General features: G+C 46.3%; 1 protein-coding gene across 2 annotated transcripts in view; it reads right to left on the reverse strand.

Moving 5' to 3' along the window:
* The window catches only part of PCDH19 (protocadherin 19), a 134,062-nt gene extending 117,296 nt beyond the window's left edge, over window positions 1-16,766 (reverse strand). For both annotated transcript variants that reach the window (XM_083595838.1, XM_083595837.1), the window contains exons 1-2: window positions 13,591-16,766; window positions 9,066-9,393 (exon numbers count right to left, since the gene is read on the reverse strand). In XM_083595838.1, the coding sequence (XP_083451964.1) occupies window positions 9,066-9,393; window positions 13,591-15,737 (2,475 nt within the window). In that variant the 5' untranslated portion in view covers window positions 15,738-16,766. The remainder of the gene's footprint in view (window positions 1-9,065; window positions 9,394-13,590) is intronic.
* Between the last annotated feature and the right edge of the window lie 8,358 nt (window positions 16,767-25,124).

Below are 25,124 nucleotides of genomic sequence, written 5' to 3' on the forward strand. Positions count from 1 at the left end.
GGGGACCCTTTCAGCCCAACCTGGACATGCCAGGGATAGCATCTGAGACTTTCTGCATGCAGAGCAGATGCTCCATCACCAAGCTTCTTAGACCCCATGGTTACAGATCCTCCCTGCTAAGAACACAGAAAGTTACCTCGAACCACGTCTGACCACTAGGTCCATCAAGCTCAGTGCTGTCTACACAGACTGGCAGCAGCTCTCCGGGATTTCAGATGGGGCATTTCCAGCCCTTCCCTGGAGATGCCAGGGATTGAACCCAGGACCTTCTGCATGTTAACCAGATGCCCTACCACCTAGTTACATCCCTTCCCACCAACCTGGGTTCCAAACCTTCCTGATCATTCCAGAACATAACACCTATGTGGGACAGATGGGAGCTTTCTAAGAGCCCGTCACAGCCTGCAGTTGAGGTCTACTGCCATCTTACCTGAGGAACTGTGCACACCTAGCCACAGAAAGAGAGGCAAAGGAGGGAAGTGAAGGGTTTACGGGAAATTCATAGCTGTTGGGTTTTGTTTTTTTAAAACAAGGTAAAACCTTGTTGATTTATCCCAGTGTTTATCTGGATGCTTTAATCTCCATCTCCAATCCATATGCAAACAAACCTGTGGTCACATATGCAACCAGTGAAAGCATAAAAGCTCTGTTGGAGCGGAGGGATGGAAAACAGCATTCCTCTCAAGGTATCAGCGCTGTTTCTCCTAAGCCTCCCAGGGAACAGAAAACAGCAGCAGAGGATGGTGCCCATTGGGACAGGCAGGGCAGGAGGCCAACAGTAGGTGGAGCCAGAGCCGATGACAGGCAGAGCCAACTCATTCTAAGTTTGTTCCCATTTTCTGCCTGATTTCTACAAAGGCAACTGTGGGAAGCTGGCAGGCAATGCCACCCCTAGGGTTGTATGTGAGGAAGAAGCCAAGCAGCTGGGAGTGGGGTGGCTGAGGGCAGGCTGGGGTTGGCGGGGCAGTGCCCCATTTGCCCTGATGGATGCTGGAAAACAACGTGCTACTTTGGCTCTTCTAGAAATAGATCTAACCACAAAGCATGGTTTGTGAATGTCCACACTGCAGTGCAGACCCAGAGAAAGATATGTGTGTTGTGTTGTAGTAGTGCTCTTCAAATCATATCAGGGCAACTTTTTATATGGTGGTGGTGATGGTGGTGATGGTACCCACCCTTCACCAGCAGGTCCCAGGCAGGAAACAAACAATTTGAAATGCAGTATTAAAAAACTAAAACTAAATCAGTCACAGCCATAGGGTGGGTCTTCAAAACATGCATCTCAGCCATCAGTAGCAAGGGCAAAGAAGCATGTCCCTTTCATTTGCAAAAAGCTGCGTAGAGAAGGTGTCAGACTCCCATCAGTCCCAACTAGAATGGCCAATGGTTGGGAATGATGGCAGCCGCAGTCCAACAACATATGGAGAGCACTGTATTTGCTGCTCCTGTTCCATGCAAAATATTAAGACAAAAGAACTTTGTCTTCTTTGGCAGCTGGTTCTCATAAATACACACATTCTCTCTCTCCTTTTCTTTAAACCCCCACAAAAATAATGATGGTTACCACCAGGGCAACCCCCCATAGTGCCACTGGGTCAACCAGTCAGCAGAGGGAACAAATCCAGGCCATCCTAGCAGAGTGAGTGCTACAGGATCCCATGACACCCCCTGCCCTAACCTGGAAAATCCTAGAACTGTAGAGTTGGAAGGGACCTTGAGGATCATCTAGTCTAACACTCTGCAATGCAGGAAAGTAAGGTGATGTCCAAGGGCTAATCTGTTAATCCCAATGGACTGCAAGACCAGCAACCTAGCAACTTGCAGGGAGAGCTTGGCTTTCTTTCTGTGCTGAGTCACACTGCCTGACACCTGGCCTGACTTCGGCCTGCACCTGCATGCAATCCATCTGCCTCTGATATATCAGATGTTCAGAGCCTGAGTCACTAGTCTGATATACCTGGTGCCAGGAGGCTGAACAACTGGGGGGAAAACAGCCTATGCAAGTTAGGTTTGCATAGGTTAATTTGCATTGGAAAATTTTTCTGATGCCTTAGGGAGTGCTCTAATTTAGCACATCTATTTTATTTACTAAACAAAGCTAAAAATGTTTGAAACTGCAAAGCCTGCCTAATATGCCCCATGCCTGAATTAAAGGATTTATGGCCACATTCACACCATAAAGCACTTTGATACTACATTAAACAGGCATGGCATCTCACAAAGAATCCTGAGATTTGTTAAGGGTGCTGAGAATTATGAGACCTCTATGACCCTCATGCACAGTGTTCCCTAGGAAGGGGGATTTATTATTAAACTACTTTGGGAATTGTAGCTCTGTGAGGGGAACAGGGGTCTCCTGGCAACTCTCAGCATCTTATCAAACTCCAGCTCTCAGAATTCCTTGGGGGAAGCCATGACTTTTTAAGGGCTGACGGGCCAACAGCAGAAAAAGCAGACATGTTGACCTTCAAAAGTACTACAGCTTCCATCATCCCTGACTAGTGGGAATTGTGGTCCCAACAATATCTTGAAGTCACCACATGGGCAGCCCTTGGCCAACAGCATTTGCTCCATCATCTGACTCAACCTCATGTGAGACAAAACACAGGCAAGGGGATCCTTGGACAACAGCAGAAGCTTTATCAGACCTGTCCTTAGGCATCTATGTAGAGGAGACAGCAGTTAAAGGGCATAAAGGGGAGAGATTTTGCTGCTGTTGGTGCCAGAGTGAAGGGGTTAAAGAACTACTGTATCTGCCTTTACAGAGGAATTATGCAAGGACCAAGAGTTGTGTCAGCAGCGTAGTGGGACTAACTCTATGGAACTTCTTCCCACTAGAAATCGGGCAGACATTGCCTGTGATAAATCTCTGGATTGGGCTCATCACCCCCCAAAAACTAAAGTCATCATCAGTGTACCTGCTTACAAAGAAGTAAATCCATAGTCACCTGCATTTACCAAAAAAGACAAAAAACAAAGAGAGGAGCGGAGCAGGTCATAAATATTTCAACAGCTTCTCAGCTTTGTTATTCTGTTTAAAGCAGGAAACATGACAAAACCTTTGATTGTTTTACTTAATACCAAATAATAATTCAAAGAGCAACAAACCAGCGTTAGTCAAGGATGCCCAACAGAAGGGTTGTGAGCACAAATCCATGTGCATTTCGTTCTCCTAGCAGCGAAGAAAATGGCTTATCTCATGATAAAAGCTTCACTGTTTCACAGCATGTGGGTGTTTTCTCCCCTCCCAAGGAGGGGGGAAGCAAGGAAAATAATAATAAGACATTTCATCGTTCAAATATAAAAAGGACAGATGTAGGAAAATCACCCTCGGGGAAATTGGCTTCATTTCACTGAAATCCGCAACGGCTTTCATACTTTTCTTCCTTTTTTATGTGATGTGTTAGAGACACCTGATACACCAATGGTGACTGGTCCATTATTCCACCAACCTCAGTCCAGCTAGCCCTCATTTGCCTGCCTCCTTACCTACAACCAGTCAAGGGTGTGGCAGCACAACCTGTCAGCTCCCCCCCCCCCTTAGTCTCAGTGTAAGATCCAGCAGGGGAGAAGATGGGGGTCACAACTGCAATTAGCTGAATCTGCTTGTCATTGACTGCTCGGGCTCCCTGCCTTCCTCCCCACCAGTACCAATGGACACCAGCCACCAATGACGTAATCATCATGGTGGAACATAGGGAGCTGCCTGATCCAAGAGAGGACTATTTCTCCACCTAGCCCAGAGTTTTCTACTCTGACTGACAGCAGGTCTCCAGGACCCTCAAGCAAAAGAGCATCTCTCCGATTCTCTCCTGTCTGATCATTTTAAGTGGAGGTGGCACAGGTTGAACCTGGAGCCTGCTACGTACAAATCTGTGTGATCCACTCACTAGAGCAATGGTCCTTCCATCTGGAAGCAAGCCATTATATAAAGGGAAAGCTCCCTCGGCTGCTCAACAGGGCACGACAAGAACCAAGAGCTGGAGATTGCAGAGAAACAGGCTTCATAATAATTTTATTATTTATACCCCACCCATCTGGCTGGGTTTCCCCAGCTACTCTGGGTGGCTTCAGCTCATCGGGAGAAGAAATTTCCTAATGCAAAGAGCTGCCTCAGGAAGTGATAGGTTCTCCTATGCTGAAAGAGCATTCAAATGGCCAGGCAGCCATTTGCCAGGGATGATTTGAGCTGCAGCCTGCATTGCAGGTCCTAGGAACATAAGAAGCTCATCTAGTCCAGCATCCTGTTAACACTTTGGCCAGCCCTTGGGGAAGCCCATGGGCAGGATGTGAGCCCAAGAGTACTATCCTCTCCTGTGGTTTCCAACAACTGGCATTCAGAAGCACTACTGCCCTCTGAAAGTGGAGGCAGAACACAGCTATCAGGATCAGTAGCCACTGGTAGCTTTATCCTCCACAAATTTATCTAGCCCTCTTTGAAAGCCACCCAAGTTGGTGGTTGTCACTGCCCTTTGTGGGAGCAAATTCCACTGCTTAACTATGCGATGTGAAAAGAAGTTTCTTTTCTCATTTCAGAATCTTCCGTTATTCAGCTTCAACTGGAAGCTGTCCGCAAGTTTACATCGAGCAAGGGACTAGGTTGATGACCTTCATGATGCCCCTTCCGACTTTGTGATTTGAAAAAGCTCTGCCCGTTCCGTCAAGTAGTGCTGATGCTCACCTAAGTAACCCTGTAATCAAACCACGAGGCTCTTGAATTTCATTTGGATTTTATAATACCTTATTTATAGCAGCTTTAAGTATTGAAATTTGCATCCCAACTCCTCCCAAGGTGTTTGAGACACTGTACATGTAGTCACATCCTTTCTTAATAATATTAATATTAATAATAATAATAATAATAATAATAATAATAATAATTTATTTCTACCCCACCCACCTAGCTGGGTTTCCCCAGACACGCTACGTGGGTAGCACCATGGCTCAGTGGCAGAACATCTGCTCTGCATACAGAAGGTCCTCAATTCAGTCTCCAGGTAAGGCTGGGAGAGACACCTGCAAGAAACCCTGGAAAGCTACGGCTGCCAGTCAGTGTGGACAATACCGAGCTAGATGAAGCAATGTCCTCAGTAGAAGGCAGCTTGCTATGCCCCTGTGTGAGATAGGCCAGCCTGAAAGAGCGTGATTGGCCTGGGGTCATCCAAGGCTGAGAAAGGACTCAAACCCAGGACTCCTGAGTAGTCCAACCACTATACAGGTGATTCACATTTTACCTGAGAGTTTGGTTCTGTGGGTCCACATATATACACAAAAATGTGTAGAACCAGCAACCACCGGAACTGGGCCACACATAAGAAGGCTGCTTACTCAGCTTTGGAAAGGAGGTGTGAGGGCATCCCATAGCCCTCTTGCCACCTTCCCAAAGCCTGCTGAGCACTTACCTAGCTTTGAAATGGTGGTATAAGGGCTCTGCCAGCTTCCCAGAGCTTGCTGCCTTCTTAAAGCCCAGTGCCACCTTATCAAAAACTGCTGAGAGCTTGCCTGGCTTTTGGAAGGCAGCACAAGAGTTCTGGTCTAAGAGCTCTAGCAGAGTCCCAAAACCCTCCCACCATCTTCCCAAACCCTGCGGAGCACTTGCTTGGCTTTGGGAAGGCAGAACTTCCCAAAGTCCAATGAGTGCAAAGCCTCATGAGTGTGAGAACTTTGCCCGCATCCAAGAGCCTTTCTGCCAGCTTTCCCAATGCCCGCTGAGTGCTTGCCCCATTTTGGAAAGGAGGTCCGAAAGCTCTAGTTGCCTGGCTTTGAAATGGCAGCATGGGAGCTCATGCCAGAGCCCTCCTGCTGACTTCCCAAAACCCAGTGAGTGCTTGCAGCTAATAAGTGCAGGAGCTCTGGCAAGCCCAGGAGTGCTTGACTTCCCATAGTCCAGTAAGTGCTTGGCTGTGGCAAAAGGGTTCTGGCATTGTCCAAGAGTCTCTAGACCACCCAATTTGGTACCGCCTCCCCAAACTCTGCAAAGCGCTTGCCTGGCTTTCGGAAGGCAATGCTTCCCCAAGCCCGGAGAATGCAAAGCCCCATGAGTGTGAGAACTCTGCCAGCACCAAATGCCTTTCTGCCGCCCTCCAAAGCCCACTAAATATTTGCCTGGCTTTGAAATGGTAGGGCGAGGGCTCTGGCCGTGTCCCTGAGCCCTCCCCACAATCAAAGTCCGGGGAGCACAGCCCGCATCCTTCGCAAAGCCCAGATCCGCCTTCCCAAACCCTACTGAGCACTAGCGTGGCTTTGGGGGGGTGGCACCAGGGCTCTTTCAGTGTCCAACAGCAGTCGTGGACTTCAAGCTCTCAAATTTCAGCAGCGCCCTGTGCAACGCTTCTCATGCTCTGTTCTACTGCATTGTTGAGGCACCCCCTGCAGTGTGGCACCAAGTGCAGGCAAACCCAAAGTGTGTCACCCCAAAACTGCCTCTGCCATGAGACCTCCCACTGCCTTCCCAAAGCCTGGAGAGAGTGAGAGCTCAGGGTGCTTGCTAGGGAAGAAGGTGTAATGTCCCAGAGCCCTCCCCAAAGTCTGGTTTAACCTTCCCAAAATCTGCTTGCCTACATTTGGCAAGGCAGTGAGAGCTCTAGCAGTAGGGCATGTTGAGTTTTTAGCTTTCAAATTCCAAAGATGAGAGATGCTGAAAATGACTTGGGAATTCAAGATATTTTGGTTAAATTAATACAAATTTGTTCTGCCTGGTAAGTAACACGTTTGTAAGATTGCACAGAAATCATTAAAAATGATTGCCAAGTACTCGTGGTTATGATACATATTAATATTATTATTATTATTTCACATTACGGTATCTGACATTTTCAGAAGGTAAAATTAAAATTCTTTGGTTTTCTGAAAACAGTTTGTGTGCTCCTCCATCAAACGTAGACTGATCAAGGCTAATGCTTTCCAATCACAAAAACAATGGCAGATTTGAATTCATCACACCCCAAAAACTTATTTTTAAGACCCTTCACTAAATAAATTTGCAAAAGTTGAGTTTCCCCCCTAAAATGGCATGCCTTACTCTGGCAGTGCCCATGCGCCCTTCTGCTCCCTTCCCAAAACCCAGTGCCAACTTTACAAAGGCCGTGCTTGTTTTGCCTTGAGAAGGCAGCTTGAAGGCTCTGGTCCCAAAGTCCTCTCACCACCTTCCCAAAGCCTGGTGCTGCCTTCTCAAAACCCGCTGAGTGCTTGCTCAGCTTTGGGAAGGAGGCGCTCCCACTGCCTTCTGAGAACTCTGGCAGTTTCCCATCAGTGGTGGACCTTGCGCAAAGCTGCAATTGCATAAGTTAAATAAGCGTAAGATGCGAGTTACTTGTACCATCCTGGCTCAAATCAATCAAAGGATGTTTAGCTGAGCAACCGTGTTTCTTGCACAGCCCAGACAGTGCCTTTTAGCTCAGAGCTAAATCCCATTTAGTTCATCAAGGTTTTTCCCAAGCCAGTATGCTCAGGATTGCAACCTTAATCAGTTAACAGGATGAATTTCTGATCAAATCTCAATAAACTTGCAGTTCAGTAGCCTGAATTAGTGAAAGAAAACAGAGATAGCTTAACATGTACAAAATAGAAGCGATCACCCATCGCTGGGCTGTTTGAAGGGAGGGTGTCCCCCACTTAGATATTTTCCCTAAGTGTTTTGGTTTTGTATGTTTTTTTACTTCTGCAAACCTTGGGGTTCTCCCCCCACCCCAAGCTTGTCTTTCCATTTATAAAAATTAAAATAAATAAATACAGTGGAGCAATGGACTTATTTTTAAACCCATGCTTCTTAAGTTGAGACACTTCTCCTTTACCATGCATTTGTAACTAACATAGTCAGAATTAACATCCTGCTCATAAACAGAGTCAGAGGATGAGGACAGGATGATGATGATGTCACTAGCAGGGACAGCCATGTTTCATGAAGACAGAAGAAAGGAAGAGAAGCCCGAAGAAAATCCATGCCTATCTGTGTCTTACGTGGTGACATCTGGCCACCAACTATGCAATATCAATATGCAATATCAACATTCAATCACTACTTTAATTAAGAAAGCTTAATCTGCATTCACAACCTGTGGTAAATGCTCTTGTTTAAATTGCAGGGTGACACCTGAAAAGATCCAGATCAGCCACAGTAAGACAATGATGATGGGTCACATAAAAAACCCCAAACTATATAGCCAAAATTAATTCTTTAGACATTATTTTTACATGCACACATGCACATTGTTGGGTCAACATAATGTAGGGGTGGGAAGCCTGTGGAACCGTGGCTGCTGCTGGACTACAACTCCCATCAGTCCAGATTATTCCTGGGACTGATGGGAGCTGGTGTCCAACAATATCTGGGTGGCCATTGGTTCTCCAAACCTGGTTTAATGGAAGGAACCAACGCCAACAGCTCCACTTAAGACAAGTACAGTGGTACCTTGGTTTGCATACGTCTTGGTTTGCATATGTTTTGGATTACAAACACATCAAACCTGGAAGTGCGTGTCCCGGTCTGCAACCTTTTTTTAAATTACAACCCTTTTTTTTTTTATTACGAACAAAAAAAAATTGGAGGCCCCATTTGGCAAAAGCGTGCCTTGTGTTACAACCTGTTTTGGTTCACAAACGGACCTCCGGAACAGATTACGGTTGTAAACCAAGGTATCACTGTAGTCCTAAAGTATGTCATAGAGTGAGAACCTAAGGACTACTTTCTGCCTCAGATCAAGGACTTCTGAGTCTTCAGATGGCCTGGGAAGCCCACAATCATGGCATGGAGCCAACAGCACTCCCTTGTTATCCATCCCCAAGAGCTATTACTCAAGTGATCTATGAGGACCATGAATATGGAAGTCCTGTATTGCCATCAGGACCACTAGCCACCATTGGCAGACTTCCTCGTCCTCCATGAATATGTCAAAACATTTCTTAAAGCCATCTAAACCTAGGTCCAGCTAACCCAGCATTCAACTTCCAACCAAAGTCAAGACACATGATGCTGGGCATTCACAAGCAGACCATGAAAGCAATGCCCACCACCCCTTATGAGGGAAAGCTCAACATTTCTCAAGTCCCGCCTCCTCCACACTCACCTCCGGAAGTGGCATCCCATTGATGATGAGATCTGGCTGCTGAGGGCTCTGGCCGGTGAAGGTGTGGTGGTAGATATGGTTGGACCCCGTGTTCCTGTTGTTTTGGTTTTCTACGTTGAGGAAAGTGCTTTCAGATCGGCGGCAACCCAGAGGCAAGGTCTGCTGGTGGTAGTCAAAGTAGTTGAGAGATGACGTGAGGGAGGAGCAACTCACAACGTTCATTTTATCGGTCTCCTCTACATCCCGTGGCACCAGGCGGATGTCATTCTTGCTGATTTTTTTCTTCTTGTTCGATTTCTTTTGGTGCCCATAGGAGTACTCTGCAATTCTGCAGGACACAAGAAAGCAAAGTGAGTATCTTACTTCATCCTCAAAAAAAGACTGTATACTAGTCAACAGAGAATCCCAAAGGACTGGTTGCCCATCCACCTGCAGGGTCATCGACTTGGCTCTTGTGATAACGGAGGGTCTTTATTTTTTCACAGGCATAAAGTTTGTTGGTCAGACACATAAAGACAACAAGTGAGGAATAAGGACACACACACAAAAAGTTCCCTTGGCTTTGTCTGCTGCTTAGAATTGTTGATATCTAGTTACCAGAGATATAGTTCAGCCTGCAGAAAAGGGAAGAAAATAATTTATGTAAAAATCCATGAAGTGAAAAGTGAATGCATTTCCATTGGTAATAAGGATCTGAAAAGTTATTTAAACGGATTAATATAAAACGTAAAAAGCAGGGAGAGAGAAAAAAACCAGCAGAGAAAGGAGCAGTTCTATTTGCGGTTTCCAATAGCAATAAACCTGACACAAACATTTTGCCCGACCTCCCCTGTAGGTGTGTTGCAAAACTATCAAATGCAAACTTGTGAACAGCCACTTGTCTGGTCACCTGCGGTGAGTAAAACAGTGGCCACAAAGTCGGGTGACCTTTTAAAGCAGTTTGGTGGGCCAGTAAGCATTTCTGTGGGCAAGTCGTTTTTGTGAACTTGTGGACCAGGATGCAACATCCGTCTTGAAAATGTTATTGCATCTGTAGACTGCCTTTTCTTTTCAGTTTCGTTTCTCCTCATCGCATCTGGCCAGTCAGAACCTTTCCCTCAATGCCAGCTCTTTCCTGCTCCCTTCAAACTTAACATTCCTGTTGGCTACTGTTTTTGTTTTGTTTGTTTTTTGGCAGACCAAGGTGTTGCGCTTCAGAAGGAGAAAATTATCTTTTTGACCTTCAATCGGTTTACAGAATGTAGGTCTGCTTTGTCTCTTGTACACAAGGAAAGAAGGTAAAGAGTGGGGGAGACAGAGGAGTGGAGTTATCAGTAAACAAGGACCAGAAAAATAATTAAAAACATGACCGCATTCAGCGTTATCTCAGTAAGTCTAGATTGAAGTAACCGTAGCTTGGTATTACCGTTGGGGACTGTGTATCGTTATCAGTGCCACACAGATGTAGATATGCAGAGAAGATGCCAGGCACTGCAGTCTTCCGAAAGAAATCAGTTCAACTTTAAGCAAGGCCTGAAAATACTTGTTTCCAAAAGTGGGGTCCACTTAACTTTCAGAATTGCCTGGCTTGAAAATCCAGGAACTGTAATGATGAAACCACAAGAGGAAGTAACCTGAGAGGATCTTGCCACCTTACATAAGGATGTTGCTTATATTATTACTTAATTGATAGCAGGGGAGTTTGACCAGGGTGGCGAACGACACTAAGCCAGAAAAAGTATCTTTACCTCTCATCACATTCATCGAGTGAAAGAGCACTTTTTATTAAACTCCCCTGGCACATTTGTGTTTATATAGCTTCACTGAAATATAGGACACTTTAAAGAGCAATGCAACCCAGGATGGAAGGGAGGGAGGGAGGGAGGAAGGAAGGAAAGTTTGCCTGTTCCCAAGGTATTATCATGTAAATTTCCTGATAGTAGTGGAAAGATAGCAAAAGAAAGGGACATATAGTTCTGCATTCCAAGTCAGACCAGTGGGCCAGCTAGCCCAGGATGAGCTATTCCGCTCGGCAGCAGCTTTTTAATATGTCAGGCAAAGAGAAGTCTTTTCCCCATCACCTGCTACCTGAAATCGCTTGACTGGGGATACCAAGGATTAAACCTCAGGCCTTTTACATGTTGCAAAAGCTTCCATTCTACCACTGAACTAAAGAACCCTCCCCCAGAGGCAAGGTTAATGGATTACTGAGAGAACAGTGGACTGGAAAAGGAAAGGGTAATAGGAGATGAATGTCAGAAGATGTTGATTTAAAAAAAAAAAGGAGTGGAAGAGAGAGATAGGAATCCAAATTGAACACACTGGAGGTCTGAAAATCAGACACAGCAGGCTGATGTGCAGCCATCAGAACCAAGCCAGTGGGACTAAAGAACACTGCCCAGCTCCTGACACTCGTCATCTCTTTCCACCCCTCCCTCCGCTCTTTTCCACAGAAAATATACGTTGCACCAAGAATGATTCTCTCCATTCACTTTCAAAGCTCTTCTGGTGTGGCTATATAAAGAGCTGGTTTGTTCCTCACTCCGGTCAAGAAATGTTCCTCCCGGTGTACATCTCTATACATTTTCGAAAACCCCTGGTGTGGGGGATCCAGACACATAAAAATGCCTTAACTGTGTTTGCCTAAATCTTTCAAGTTTGAAAATGCAGAATCTAAATTTTTGCCTACACGCATTTGTTCTGCTGTCTTATTGGAGGGTGGTGATGGTGCAGTTTCCTCCTATTGACCAATGATTTAATTAACACACACTTCATTAATCCCTGAGCCATCACACTAAACCAACTGGTTATACAGAAGTGCAAATCTGTTAGTGGCGTTGACACAACTGTAAATTCTTTTTTCCTGCTTATGTTCAGTGCCTGCCCTTGCTTAATGGACCAAGATGGAAAAGAAATTCAGCATATTAGCTCTCATTTAAAAGCCAAGTAGCTCCCTAGAAGAGTACATCTAATGGTTTATTTTTGCAGCTGATTTTCCCTATGTGCACACACTAACACACATGTGTACACACACAGGTATGTATGCATCTGTGTGCGCGCACACACAAAACCCTGGTGCCCATTGTAAAAATGAATGAAAGAGAAACTCCAAGCTCTCAGTCATCATTATATCGGTATAAATAAAACTTTAAAAGGCTGCACATTCTCCCAGATTCTCCAAATTGCCTGAGGCATTTGTATGTTTCAATAGAGAGGGCAAAATTAATTTCCATCCCTTCCATCAGAAATGACTTAGGACTGAAGGAAGGGAGAAGTCACGGCTATTTCGCTCGTAACAGGATTAAACCATTTATGAGCCACCGCAGCTGCTCCTTTATGGCGCCCAATTGATATTCATGTGCGGTTAGCGTTTGTCTACTAACTTGTGCAACACAGAGAATAGCAAGAGACAGACAATAATCGCCTGGCTGTTACATATTCAGGGGACTTCAATCCACATCTTAAGCTTTCAAATACAGGCTGGGGGGGGGGGTTCATGCAGAGCCCCGCATCTCGGACTTAAAAAGATCACCGAACAAAAGTGTAACAAAAATAAGACAGCCTTATTTTAAGTGTCAGGAAAGAGCTATGGACAACCTTTTGACTTAGCAATCAATTGGGCTTAAAGTTGTGGGGTTTTTTGCCGGGGTGATGAGTAGAACAGATGGCTTAGCTGTTGTTTTCTCTTTGCAAAACCTGCAGCACAATTTCCTAGTGTAAGGAAGCACTCGCCTTCCCTCTCTCTCTTTCTCAAAAAGACAATTTTAAAAAAGGCTTCCGTGGTACATTTCTAGCTGAACCTTGCTTTCTTTCATCTCCTGTTCTGCCAGCTCCCTGTTCCTTACCTCCCAGAGAAAACAAGTGCAGCTCTAAAAAGCACCCACAGTGACCTCATCTGGTGGGGACAGGCTATTGACAGGACCGAGGAGGCCCTTAAAAAGCAAGGTCCACCCGTGGCAACTGCCGTGAGTATGGGTTTATTCATCACTACAGCACCTACTCCCAAACTTCCCCCATGGAGAATCACTCCAGTGATTCTCAAAAAAAAACCCTAACAAAACACCCCAGCAATTTGTCACATCCAAGCCTGAACAGAGCTCCATAGAAGCATATATCCACACCTACATGCCAAAAGGCAGCTGCAACCCTTCCCTTGTTCTTTTTCTTGTACTAACATTTTATGTACTTTGCGGGGGGGATGTGTGTGGGACTTCTACACACACACACACTTTCCAAAGATAGGCGAAGTACAGATTTAAGACTGATCCCAGCTGGCCTGTTTTAGATTAAGGATAATTTGTGCCAAGCCATCGTATTAGATCCATTTCACTAACTGGGATTTGGGTGTGTGTGTGAACACATTTTAAAAAAAAAAGTCGGCCAGGAATTGGCCGTGGGTATTTTATGTGGAGCGACTTGATGCCTTCCTTTGGTTTGCAGTAAATTTTATTTTGTTTTAAATGGCACGCTATAAAGGCCAGGCACTAAATTCTTTTTCTTTTTTTTTTTTTTTTTTTGCTGGTACCAAGAAACAGACAGACTTTACCTGCAATTGTAGGTCCTGATTTCTTTGTTATCCCGTTTGCACTTTACTGCTACAAAGATCATGGTGACAAACAGAATGGCAGCAATGGAACCCAGGGCGATAATAAAAATCAGGGACAGGTTAACAGATCCTATGGATTCCTGGGCATCCAAGGATGGAGAAAGATATATCAAAATCAAGGCAGAAGCTGAAAGAGATGTTTTCCCATGGTCGTGGGCGACCACAATCAGCTCATAGGCAGTCTTTGAATTTTCCCCAAATGCTCTGGTGGTTCTTATTTCACCATTGACCTGGTCTATCTCGAAAAATCCTCTATCTCCTTCTGCCATCTCATAGGAAAGTCTGCCATTCTCCCCTTCATCATAATCATCTGCCTTGACCACCGTCACCAAGTAGCCAACCCCAGCATTCCTGGGGATGTAAACTTCTGCAGTCCCATTGACTAGAGTAGGAGCGGTTATCACAGGGGTGTTGTCATTGACATCCAGGACAATAACTCGGATAGTGGCATTGCTTTGCAAGGAGGGGTTGCCTCCGTCTTTGGCCAAGACCTTGAACTCAAAAGACTTGGTTTGCTCGTGGTTGAAGGATCTCAAGGCATAGATGTCTCCTGAGTTTGGGTTGATGGAGACATAGGTGAAGACAGGCATGTCCCTGACTTGGGATGGCACAATCTGATAGGAGACGCTGCCGTTAAGGCCTAGATCAGGATCCCTTGCAGAAACTGAAAGGAGGTAGGCCCCAGGGGTGTTGTTCTCCTGCACAATGACCTGGTAGTAAGGTTTGGAGAAATGAGGGTGGTTGTCGTTCTCATCTGTGATCTTGACAGTGAAGGATTTGGTGGCCTGCAAAGTTGGGATCCCATTGTCCTTAGCCTGGATGGTGAGGTTGTACTGGTCCCTCTGCTCCCTGTCCAAACGCCCATCCACCAGGATAGTGGAGAAGCTCTCATACTCTTGCAGGCGGAAGGGCACACTGCCCAACAGTTTGCACTGCACCCGGCCATTGGCACCAGAGTCCCGGTCAGATACTCTCACCAAGGCAATAACGTAGCCTGGAGGCGCATTCTCACTGACCTCAACCAACTCGCTGTTGACAGAGAGCAAGTTAATGAGAGGGGGGTTGTCGTTAGCATCCTGCACAGTGACAGTCACCTTGCAATGCGCAGGGATGGAACTGGGGCCAAGATCTTTGGCCTGCACATCCAGTTCGTAGGCATGGCCTTCCTCATAGTCAATTGCACCACTGACCGTGATCAGGCCCGTCTGGGGGTTGATTTGAAAGAGGTCCCTGGCCTTCTCTGACACAAAGCTGTGAATGGAATACAACACTTGCCCATTGGTGCCCTCATCAGGGTCTGTGGCATTGAGGCGGATGACAGGCGTGCCAGGGGGAGCGTTCTCTGGCACGCTCACTGTGTAGGCGGGCTCTTCAAAGAGAGGGTTGTTGTCATTTGAGTCAAGGACCCTGATGTTCAACTCCACAGTGCCAAAGTTGGGTGGGTCACCCCCATCCAAAGCTGTGATCATGTAACTGTAATGAGACTGAGTCTCACGATCCAGGCTCTTCTCGACAACCAGCTCAGCAAAGCGGGAACCATCTCCACGCACCTTGGTCTCCAAGCCGAAGAGGTCATTGGGTGTGATCTCATAGCTCTGCACCCCAAAGCTGCCCGAGTCCGGATCGTAGGCACTCTCCAATGGTACCCTGGTCCCCGGGCTGGCAGCCTCAGAGATCTCCAGTGCGATTTGATCTGTGGGGAAGCTGGGCGCGTTGTCGTTTAGGTCTTTGATCTCCAGCTTGATCACACAGATCTCCATGGAGCTGGACATGACCTCCAATGAGATCACGCACTTTAGACTCTGCCTGCAAAGTAGGTCCCGGTCAATCTTCTGTTTGGTGACCAGTAACCCCGAGCCAGGGTTGATGTCCACCAGGTGTGGTGCAGAGTTGGAGACCACGCGGAAAGCGGTGGGCTGCCGGGGATCCAGCACAAAGCCTGCGTCTCGGGCATCTTTGGCGATGTTGGCGATGACGGTGCCGGCTCTCTGCTCCTCCTCCACTGAGTACTTCAGGTTGATCAGGGCTCCAGCCCGAGTCCACAAGAGAAGGAGCAGCAAACGGAGCAGTGGGCACAGAATATCCATAGCTCACGGCTCAGTGCACCCACTGCCTCCTCCTCCCCTTCCCTCTTGTTGCCTGTTGATTTTGCGGCTGGAGGAGAGAGGGAGGGATTTGGGCTTACTAGTTTGGGGTTTGTTTCAGCGATAGATAGAAAGAAAGGAGCGAATCAGAAGGAGAGGCAGGGGAGCTGGACAGGGTGGGTGGCTGGGGGTTAATCAGGAGAAGGAAGGGGAGACTTTGGATGTGGTTACTTTAAGAGCTAATTGCTTTTTGCTTCCCTGCCACAAATCTTTCAGCCTCAGTCCCTAGAATAAGCAACACCACCTAAAGAGGGGAGAGAAACACTGAATCCTTATCTTCCACTCAGCCAGGTCAAGGAGAGTTCTAAGTTACAGCACAGCTATATTCAATTTTTTTTTGGGGGGGGGGAAATCACAGACACACACACATCCTAAGTGCAGTCTGTATATTGGAGAGGCGCCTCAATTTACTTGCACCTGGCATGCGCAAATCTCGTTCTCTTCTTGCCCCCCTTTCCTTCACTTCCACTCCCTTCCCCCCAAAAATTGTACAGACCTTTATGCAAAACGCGGACTCTCTGGGGAAGCCTCCGCTTGGCGAAGGTGTTCAGATATCCGGAGATTATTATTTTAGGGAAATGACAGTAATAAAGAGCGGCTGAAATCGGGATGTAGAGAGGGAGGCTAGGCGGAAAGTAAGGCTAGGGCATGCGGAGGGGGGGCCGTAAGGAAGGGGCCACTAGCAGAGGCAAAAATCCTTGTCCGGTCATGTCACACGAGCGAAACTGGCCCTGGGTGGGAAAGGAAGATCGGGCGGATGGGGTGGCCTGGGAGGCGCGGGTGGGGAAGGAGTCAGCTCGGCAAAATCAGAAGGCAGAGAGAGCGTCTTCTTAGAGAACTGCCGCCGAAGCACCTCCGTGCACTAGATGAGAAAGCGGAGGCAATGTCATCCCCAAATTACAGGCTAAACTAAAGGAGGGGGGGGAGAGAGGAAACACAGGCAAGGGGGGGGAGGGCACCCTGGATCACAGTACCCACCTCCTCACCTCGGTGTGCAAAACGAGGAACTGCTGGATGGTATTCCGTGGTTTAAACGGGGGTGGGGTAGAAAGGAAGAAGGAACCACCGCTGACGGCTCTGCGCTGGGCGGGAGGCACGAAGCAGGGCGGGGGGGGAGGGAGAAAGAATCAAAGGCGCCGCTGTTGCAATCCTTCGCCGGGGAGACTCTCCTTTCTCCTCTTCTCTCTCCCCATGATTATTTCGCATTCGGCATCCTCCGGGCCGCTAGTCGCCAACGGGAACAAAGCGCAGGCGAGGAAAGTTTGGTTGCAAACCTCATCGTCCTTTTGCAAACTGTGGAGGGAGGAGGGGGAGGAGGAGCGGGGGGACAACTCTGAAGCTCCGGTGGAGCACGAAGCCAGGTGGAAGAATAAATATAAGAATCCCTTGCAAAGAAGAGCTAAATTGGTGGATGCTGCCCCCCTCTCTCTCTCTGTCTCTCTTTAATGTTAAGTTCTCTGGAAGCCAATCCGCGGCTCCACCAGGCGGGCTGCGGGCGCCTTTGCAGAGGCCAGCCAGACCGCAGTGGCTTGCATCGCTCTCCAGCGGGTCAGCTCCTCGGTCCGCCGCTTCTCCCCCTTTTTTTTCTTTCCTTTTCCCTTCCTTCTCTGTTTCCAAATTTTAAATTTCACTACCCGCTCCCCCTGCCCGACTTTTGCAAGCGCCGGCTTCTGCCTTCCTCCACCACCTCCTCCTTCCCCCCCACCAACCCGGCGCGCACTGCTGCTGCTGCTTCTGCTGCTGCTGCTATTATTGCTGCTGCCGCTGCTGCAAACTGCTGGCCGCACGCGAGCTAGAGACACAGCGGCTCCGGTCCCGAGCTACGGCAGGGCTTCAGCCAATCGGAGCCCGGGGAAGCGCGTTCCAAGCCGAAGGGGCGGGGCCCGGCGAGGAGGAAAGGGGCGGGGCCCAGCGGGCGAAATGTACAAGAGTGGTACCCAAGGGAGCGAGAGATAAGAGTACCCTTTTCGTGTGTGGGCGCGCGCACGCCGAGGATGCAGCGAAGAGGAGTCACTCTGCAGGGTTCTCCAGGGAGGCAACTGGCTTCCCCTCTCTGCTGTCATCCCCCCCCCACCCCTTTAGAAATATGATGGGGCAAATCTAAGATTTGGATATTTCATTTCGTTTCGTGATTTCCCACCCCCTCCTGTAGGTTTGACTAACGTTTGTAGCGATCAGTGTTTGTTGTTTTGTTTTTCTAAGGCTGTTTTGTGAAAAGCACTTGTTCAAATATCATGAGACGGCTGGGAGTTTGCTCGGGGCAAAAATCCTGCAACGTTTTCCTTCCCTTTAAAACTTGCAAGGGCACGGAAACTGCTTGATGATTAACCTGCTTCCACACGCACAAACAGCCTTCTTTTCAGCGCAGAAAGAGAGGAGAAGGAGATCGGCAAAAGCAGACAGTACTAAGGGCGGCTGGCGGGGGAGGGGGGTCGGTTGCTAAAGAAGTGCTCGCTCGGCTCAAACCCCGTGCGTTTTTACTCAGAAGTAAATTTCACTGTGTTCGGTAGGGTTTTTCAGCAGGAGTTAATATTAAGCACACGACGACCTTGTAAGGTAGGCTATTCTAGGAATGGTTTCCCAACACCTGTGAGCTCCGTGGCTTAGCTGAGATTTGAACCTGTTTCCATGCAAACACCTTTAGCCCCCGACAATATACTGGCTCTCGGAGGCAGATTTAGGGGAGCGCAATCAGTTCGGGTGCACTGGGCGCAGAGCCTCGGGGGCAGCGCAACTATTATTAAGAATGGAGCGCAAGAGGTGGGGGGGATGGATTTGGGCGTCGCACAGGGCGCCGCTGAAATTAGAGACCCCAAGGTCCGCCACTGCGACTCTTCTATTTGCTGTTTGAAGCCGGCTACCTGAAAGATAACGTGGTGATTTGGAGAATGATAAGTACCGGTAGATACTTCTAAGGATGCAGATTCCTGTCTGCAACAAGTAATGCTTATTCTATCGCAACGCACTTCGAGAAAAAAATAAACAGGCAAACCTTTTATTTTGCAAAAACCATTATGGATGCAAATATCCAAATAGAGATGTCCTCTGAATAGCATTTCTCCCCCACCTGATTTGAGGTTCACTGTAACTTAGAAGTTTGCATCTTTTGAACTACTGTTGGGTCCAATAAAACCTCACCATCCCACCAATTCCGAGACCACCCCTGCCTTTATTGCAGTGGGCAGAATGCTAGTGGCTTTAGTTTAAACTCAAATATTTCTGTTGTCCAAATCTGTCTTAATCCCAAACATGGGAATGTGCCTTGAATGAGGTCAGCTCTCCTTAATGAATTTAGCACTATAAAAAGAAGAGAGGACACCTCCTCCAGCCCCCCCTCCTCCTCATTGTCTGTGCTTGTTAATTACGGTCACCGATGAATAGAAAGCCAGGGTTGTAAGAGCTCTTCCATGACTTGCTTTCAAACAAGCTGAATCCTTAAATCAATGAAACCGAAAAGTATGCTTATAAATCAATCAGACTGCCTTGGGAATTGATTTCACTGAACAAGGGCCTTGTCTGGGCTTCTTTCTGTTTGATTTTAGTTTAGTTAGGCTCAGTATATTGCTTTCTGTGGTTTGTATATTTCAATTCTGGCCCTTTCTTTAAGAATGAAAGAGAATGCAGGCATTTAAAGGGAACAAATGGGAGGGTTAATTGCTAGCCATCTGCCCCACAGTGCAGGTATTTTTTCCACACTAGAACAAACAAGAGTTTTGAAGCTCTTGAGGACTCTAAACATATAAAGATATTTTTGGTCCTTCTTTGCATCTTAGCTTATACGATCAAAATTTTCTCTTGGAAATAGCAGAGAGTGATTAGTCTACCACTGTAAAAAGGAAAAAAGGAAATGCATGATTAAAGTGTAAAAGGACATTATACCGTGTGTTTCTATAACTGCAACAATAATGTGGTCAAGTAAACTAATAATCAGACACTAGGACAATTCTGGCGAGCTGTTAGATTGATAGTTCTGGCACCATGAGATGAGTGAAAAATAAAATGGATTCATAACTTTTTATGTATATATAACCATCCAAACCACCTTCCACTTATGTAAGGATGCATCATAAGAGAATAAATAAACCTCAAAGGAAACCAATTCACCAGACTTCCAGTGGGCTTCAGGGATCGCTTGTGTATAGAACGCAACCATAATACAAGAATGAACAATCCTTCATCCTGCTTTCATAGAACAAGCAGCAAGAGGTTTAAAGACAAAGATGGAACATTTTTTCGGAGGGAGGGAGGACTCCTTACCTCAGTGGCCGCAATGCAATGTAAATTAAGCGTGCATTGATTTTAATGCACTTTGCTATGCACAGAGTTGCAGCCTAAAGTTCTGTTAATTTTATCAGCCGCCTTCCCAACATCTCAAAGCATCTCACAGTAACAACAACACAAGGTGTCACGAGCACAGTAAAACCACAAGACAAGTACACATCCTGGCTCATAAAAATAGAGTACAAAGTGACAACAATAACATTCACGCTGCAGGTGGCTCCAGAAGAGCGTCACTGATGTGCTTAAAATATGTAGCACTTATATGGTGCTCTCAAGTGTTCAAAGCACTTCATATCTTCTTATAACACTTAAGAAGCCTGTAGGGCAGGTAAGTTGCATTATCTTCTCTATAGTGCTCCAAGGATAAGCAGTTGAGATGGTTTGCCCAAAATCACCCAGAGAAGTTCACCCAGGGGATAAGATTCAAACAAGGGATTTCCTGATTTGTCGTGCATGCTGCAACTCTATGCACATTTACCTGGGAGTAAGTCCCATTGAATGCATAGGTTAGCACTGCTCATCTGTTAGCCACTACACAACGCCAGCTAACCTTGATCCGCTTGAATTGCCTTTGGGGGTTTCAACTTCTACACCGCCTACCCTGGTTACCTTAGATCCCACCTCTTCATTTGAGAGCAATGGTTCTCTTACAGCATTTCTCTCAAATATTATTTGCATGGCAAGCTCCATGTAAAGCAGGGATGGGGATGTTGCTGAACTACATCAGCCCAACAAGCATGGCTGAGCACACAGAAGGTTGTTGTTTGAAAGTACCTCTCCCCATTGTAATCTCTCTACCTCTGGACAACCACAACATACTAGAGGGAAAATGTAAGCCAAGAGCTTTTCCCTGACCTGCTAACTTTCCATATGCTGGGATATTTTGACACAAGGGCTCTTCCTCCTCCTCCTCTTCCTCCTCCTCCTCCATGAATCCATACAGAGAGTTTTGCAGACCTGCCCATCTATATAAATTCAACGGAGCTGTTGTAACAAAGGGGCTTGGAACATTTAAGACGGGTTCTTTCTCTGTCTTTCTTTACAACATCTCACAACCATCTTTGGATATACATCTCTTCAAAGTCATCCCATCACTTTCTGTTGTTTGCTTCCTTTATCCACATAAGCTATGCGGTTAGTTTTAGATCATCCACCCATCGCATAGGTGCCCTTTTAAAATGGTAGGGGCTCCACATTAGGCACAAGGTTCAAATGTAATATCAGCCACAAAATCGCCAACAGTGCAATCCTATGCAGATCTGCTCAGCAGCCAACCCTACTGAATTCAATAACTTACTCCTGGATTGGTGTGTGCATAGGATTTGCCACTTAAGTGGCCTTAGCTATATATATTCTGTTGGAAGCTGCCCAGAGGAGCTAGGGCAACCCAGTCAGATGGGCAGGGTACAAACAATATTATTATTATTATTATTATTATTATTATTATTATTATTACCAAGTCATAGTACTTTCAACACCCGATCTGAAGTATGATGACAGTAAATGAGAGAGAGAACTCAGTTGATAGAGCAGACTTGTGGGTTTGAGCCCCACACTGGGCAAAAGATTCTTGCATTGCAGGGGGTTGGACTAGATGACCCTCATGGTCCCTTCCAACTCTACAATTCTGTGATTCTGTCATGTCGACCTAACTTGCAAGGTTATGGCATAGCCTTTGAGGTCATAAATCTGATCACTCTAAAAAGCAAGGACAGCCAATGTAGAGCTCTCCAGATGTTGTTGCACTAGATCCATCATCCCTGACCTTTGGCCATGCTAGCTGGGTCTGGTGGGAGCTGCAACCCAGCAACATCTGCAGGTGTGGGGTGCCAGGGGCGGGGCAGGGGTGGACAAGACCACATTGGCTATCCCCATTCTAATGCACTAAAATATGGCAGCTGGCTAACAGTTTCTTTTCTTATGCAAATCACCAGTTAATGATCCAGAATGGTTGGCTGTGGGGCGCTAATAGTTAGGAGAGAGTTGGGGGTTTCTCTGTGCTTCAGTGAACTACCCTATAGAGCAGGGGTAGGCAACCTAAGGCCTGGGGGCCAAATGCGGCCCATTCGCCTTCTCAATCCGGCCTGCGGACGGTCCGGGAATCAGCGTGTTTTCACATGAGTAGACTGTGTCCTTTTATTTAAAATGCATCTCTGGGTTATTTGTGAGGTATAGGAATTCGTTCATTATTTTTTTTTTCAAAATATAGTCCGGCTGGAAAAGGTTGCTGACCCCTGCTATAGAGTCTGGGGTAGGTGAGCCCCCCACATGGGCATAGGCAGGGGGTGGGTAATAAATAAAAATACATAGCTAACTGAGGTTCTACCCCCCCCCAAAACAAAAGACCTGCCCTCCCTAAGTATATATGGGCTATTCCCATGGCCTGCCTCCATTTCGAAGAAAGAGTTACTGGGAGAGAGCAAGAAGCAAGTTATGTGAAGGCGACTTGGAGCTGTAACATCCCTCTCTGGGTATCTGGTGTAAAGTAGCAGTATACTGTTTTATGGGCTTTCTTGCTGGCTGTCTCCACTTATTCCTCCACTTGCCTATTTGAAAACGAAACAAATAGGCGCAATAAGCCTTTCCAGGGCGATCTCATCCAAAGGAAACAAAAGCCCAGCCAGCAGAGCAGCTGGAACTCTCACTTCCTGGGGAAGCCGGGATTGTGCAATAATGCTTTGTGTGTGCTGAAAAGAATGCAGATCCCAGAGTCATAATTCAGATTTTGCAGCATGACTAGCTCAGCAAAGCCTGAGAACATCCTATGCAGTGCCTCCCCTGTTCTCTTATAATGGCAGTGACGCCCATTTGAGAGACGCCAGAACTGAGTTCTGGCTGGAAAAAGCCCTGATCCTATGCATGTTTACTAGGGAAGTAAGTCCCCACACAGTGAGGCTCACACTCTGGTAAGTTGTGCTTTTAGGACTGCAGTGTCTGAACATGCTGTCTGTGGAAGGTTTTCCTGCACAATAAGGCTTGTTAAGGTGCCGTAAGTCACATTCACGCCATCCTTTAAAAGTACACCCTGAGAACTGCAGTTTGTTAAGGGTGCTGGGAATTGCAGCTCTGTGATAGGTGAACTAAAGCTCCCTGGATTCTTTGTGGGAGAGTCACAAGCTTTAAATGTATGGTGTGGATGTGACTAGTCGGTAAGGAAGGATCTGTCAATCTCACTTGTCCCACCAGTTTCTCATTTTTCCAATCTTACATTCAGTTCTCCATATTTCTGAAGCAATTTGTTATATATATGTATTTCAGTGCGCATATTTCTTAATAAACACAATTTTGTATGCAGTGCTGACTAATGGACACATTTTTAAAGCAATTTTGAATATGTTTTGTACATTATTTTTTAATGAATATATTCAGTGCTTTTTTCAGGGGGCACTCGAGGGAACACAGTACTGGCACCTCTTTTTCATTGTTTAAAAATGTGGCACATACTGTAACGACTTCATGGTGAGTACTGGCACCTATTTTTCGGGGGGGGAGCACTGAATATATTCATTTTTATGCATATCGTCCCCTAATACATGCATTTTTGTAAACAATATTTGGATGGAGAACGGCATTACAAAATGAACAGAAGTGTGAATCTGGAAGGATGACTCTGTTCTGATATTGTTTCAGGAAATGCATATTTGATAGATTTGGCTTCAGATGAGAACAGAATAGAATTTCTCCTCCATCCCTACTGACCATTCTCCTGTTCAGAATGGGGCCTGGGGACGTGGGGAGAGGGAGAGCCTGCTAGGCCTCATAATAAAGACAGCATTATTTTACATAGCATGTTAAGTGATGCTTTTCAAATGCCTGTCTGAGGAATGCAGACAGAATAGCTGAACACCTTAAGACAGAGCCAAAAACCCAACCCCCTCGCCCCATTAGAACTTCCCCCGACTTATTTACCTTTGATCGGAGTGTGCGGCAATTAAGTGCATTTAGATCTAATTAAAAAGGCCTTGGAAGGGCATTAAGAGAGATTTTTACGACTGGAGCACAGGCTGCTTGTTTTGTGTGTCTGGCAGCCATCTAAAATACTGCTTGGATCGCTTTAGCACGACAATTAGCAACCCACTTCAGTGTTTGCAGGGATTCTGTTTGGAAGCTTTTAGAAGCAACACTATTTTTTTTATTTTATTAAAAAAAGAAAGCCTCTCTCTCACTCACTCCCTCACTCTCTCTCCCTCTCACTTTCAAGTATTTAATATAAAAACACACACATACAAAGGAGATTATCTTGCTGCTATATTCTTGTGGCAAACGTTGTCAGGAACCCACTGATCAATAAAAGTAACCTGGCGCCTTCAAGATTTGATTGAGCTGGAGAAAGAGTCTGAATAGACCTTCTCAACCATTAGCAGGTTATGAGAAATGGAAAGGACTGCACAGGTAAAAAAAGAAAAAGAATATATTATTAATGATGTGGTGGCCTTTACAAAGATGAGCAACATGAGCCAAGAGGCAGCCACCCTGATGTCCAGAAATCCTGAAGTCAGAAACCATGTGTAGACGAAGGCTAGTTACCTAAGGGGGAGGGTGGGAATCTACCCTTTGCACCAACGAATTGCTGATGATTTCCTCTACCCTCTGATCAACCTCAAAATGTTGATCCAGACCCCTTGTTGTTGGCATCCTGTCAGCCTCAGGAGACAATAGAGGAGTGAGCCTTTGTGGGCGAAGTCAAACTGTTGGAAGGTTACAGCACCTGCTGTGGCTGTAGAGACCATTACAGAAGAGAGATGTTTTGTTGTAGCAGGGGCAAATGAAGGCATCCGGTTGTGCTGATGCAAATGCACCATGACATTGCTTCTCTCTGCACTCCTCCTGCACTCCCCCTAAAGGTCTTAAAACTCTCTCTTTCTTTTAGCAATCTCTTGTGGCTTTGGAGTTTTTATTTTATTTTATTATTTTACTTTATTTTATTTCTATATTGCCCTTCATCCGAACATCACAGGGTAGCTTAAAATATAAAAACCCTATTTATTTCTATGGCAAAAACTCTTTGCAAGCCCAACAGAGCAAAGCAAGAATTCAAAAGGATACGGC

Source organism: Podarcis filfolensis (assembly GCF_964270895.1).
Source record: "Podarcis filfolensis genome assembly, chromosome: Z".
NCBI lineage: Eukaryota > Metazoa > Chordata > Lepidosauria > Squamata > Lacertidae > Podarcis > Podarcis filfolensis.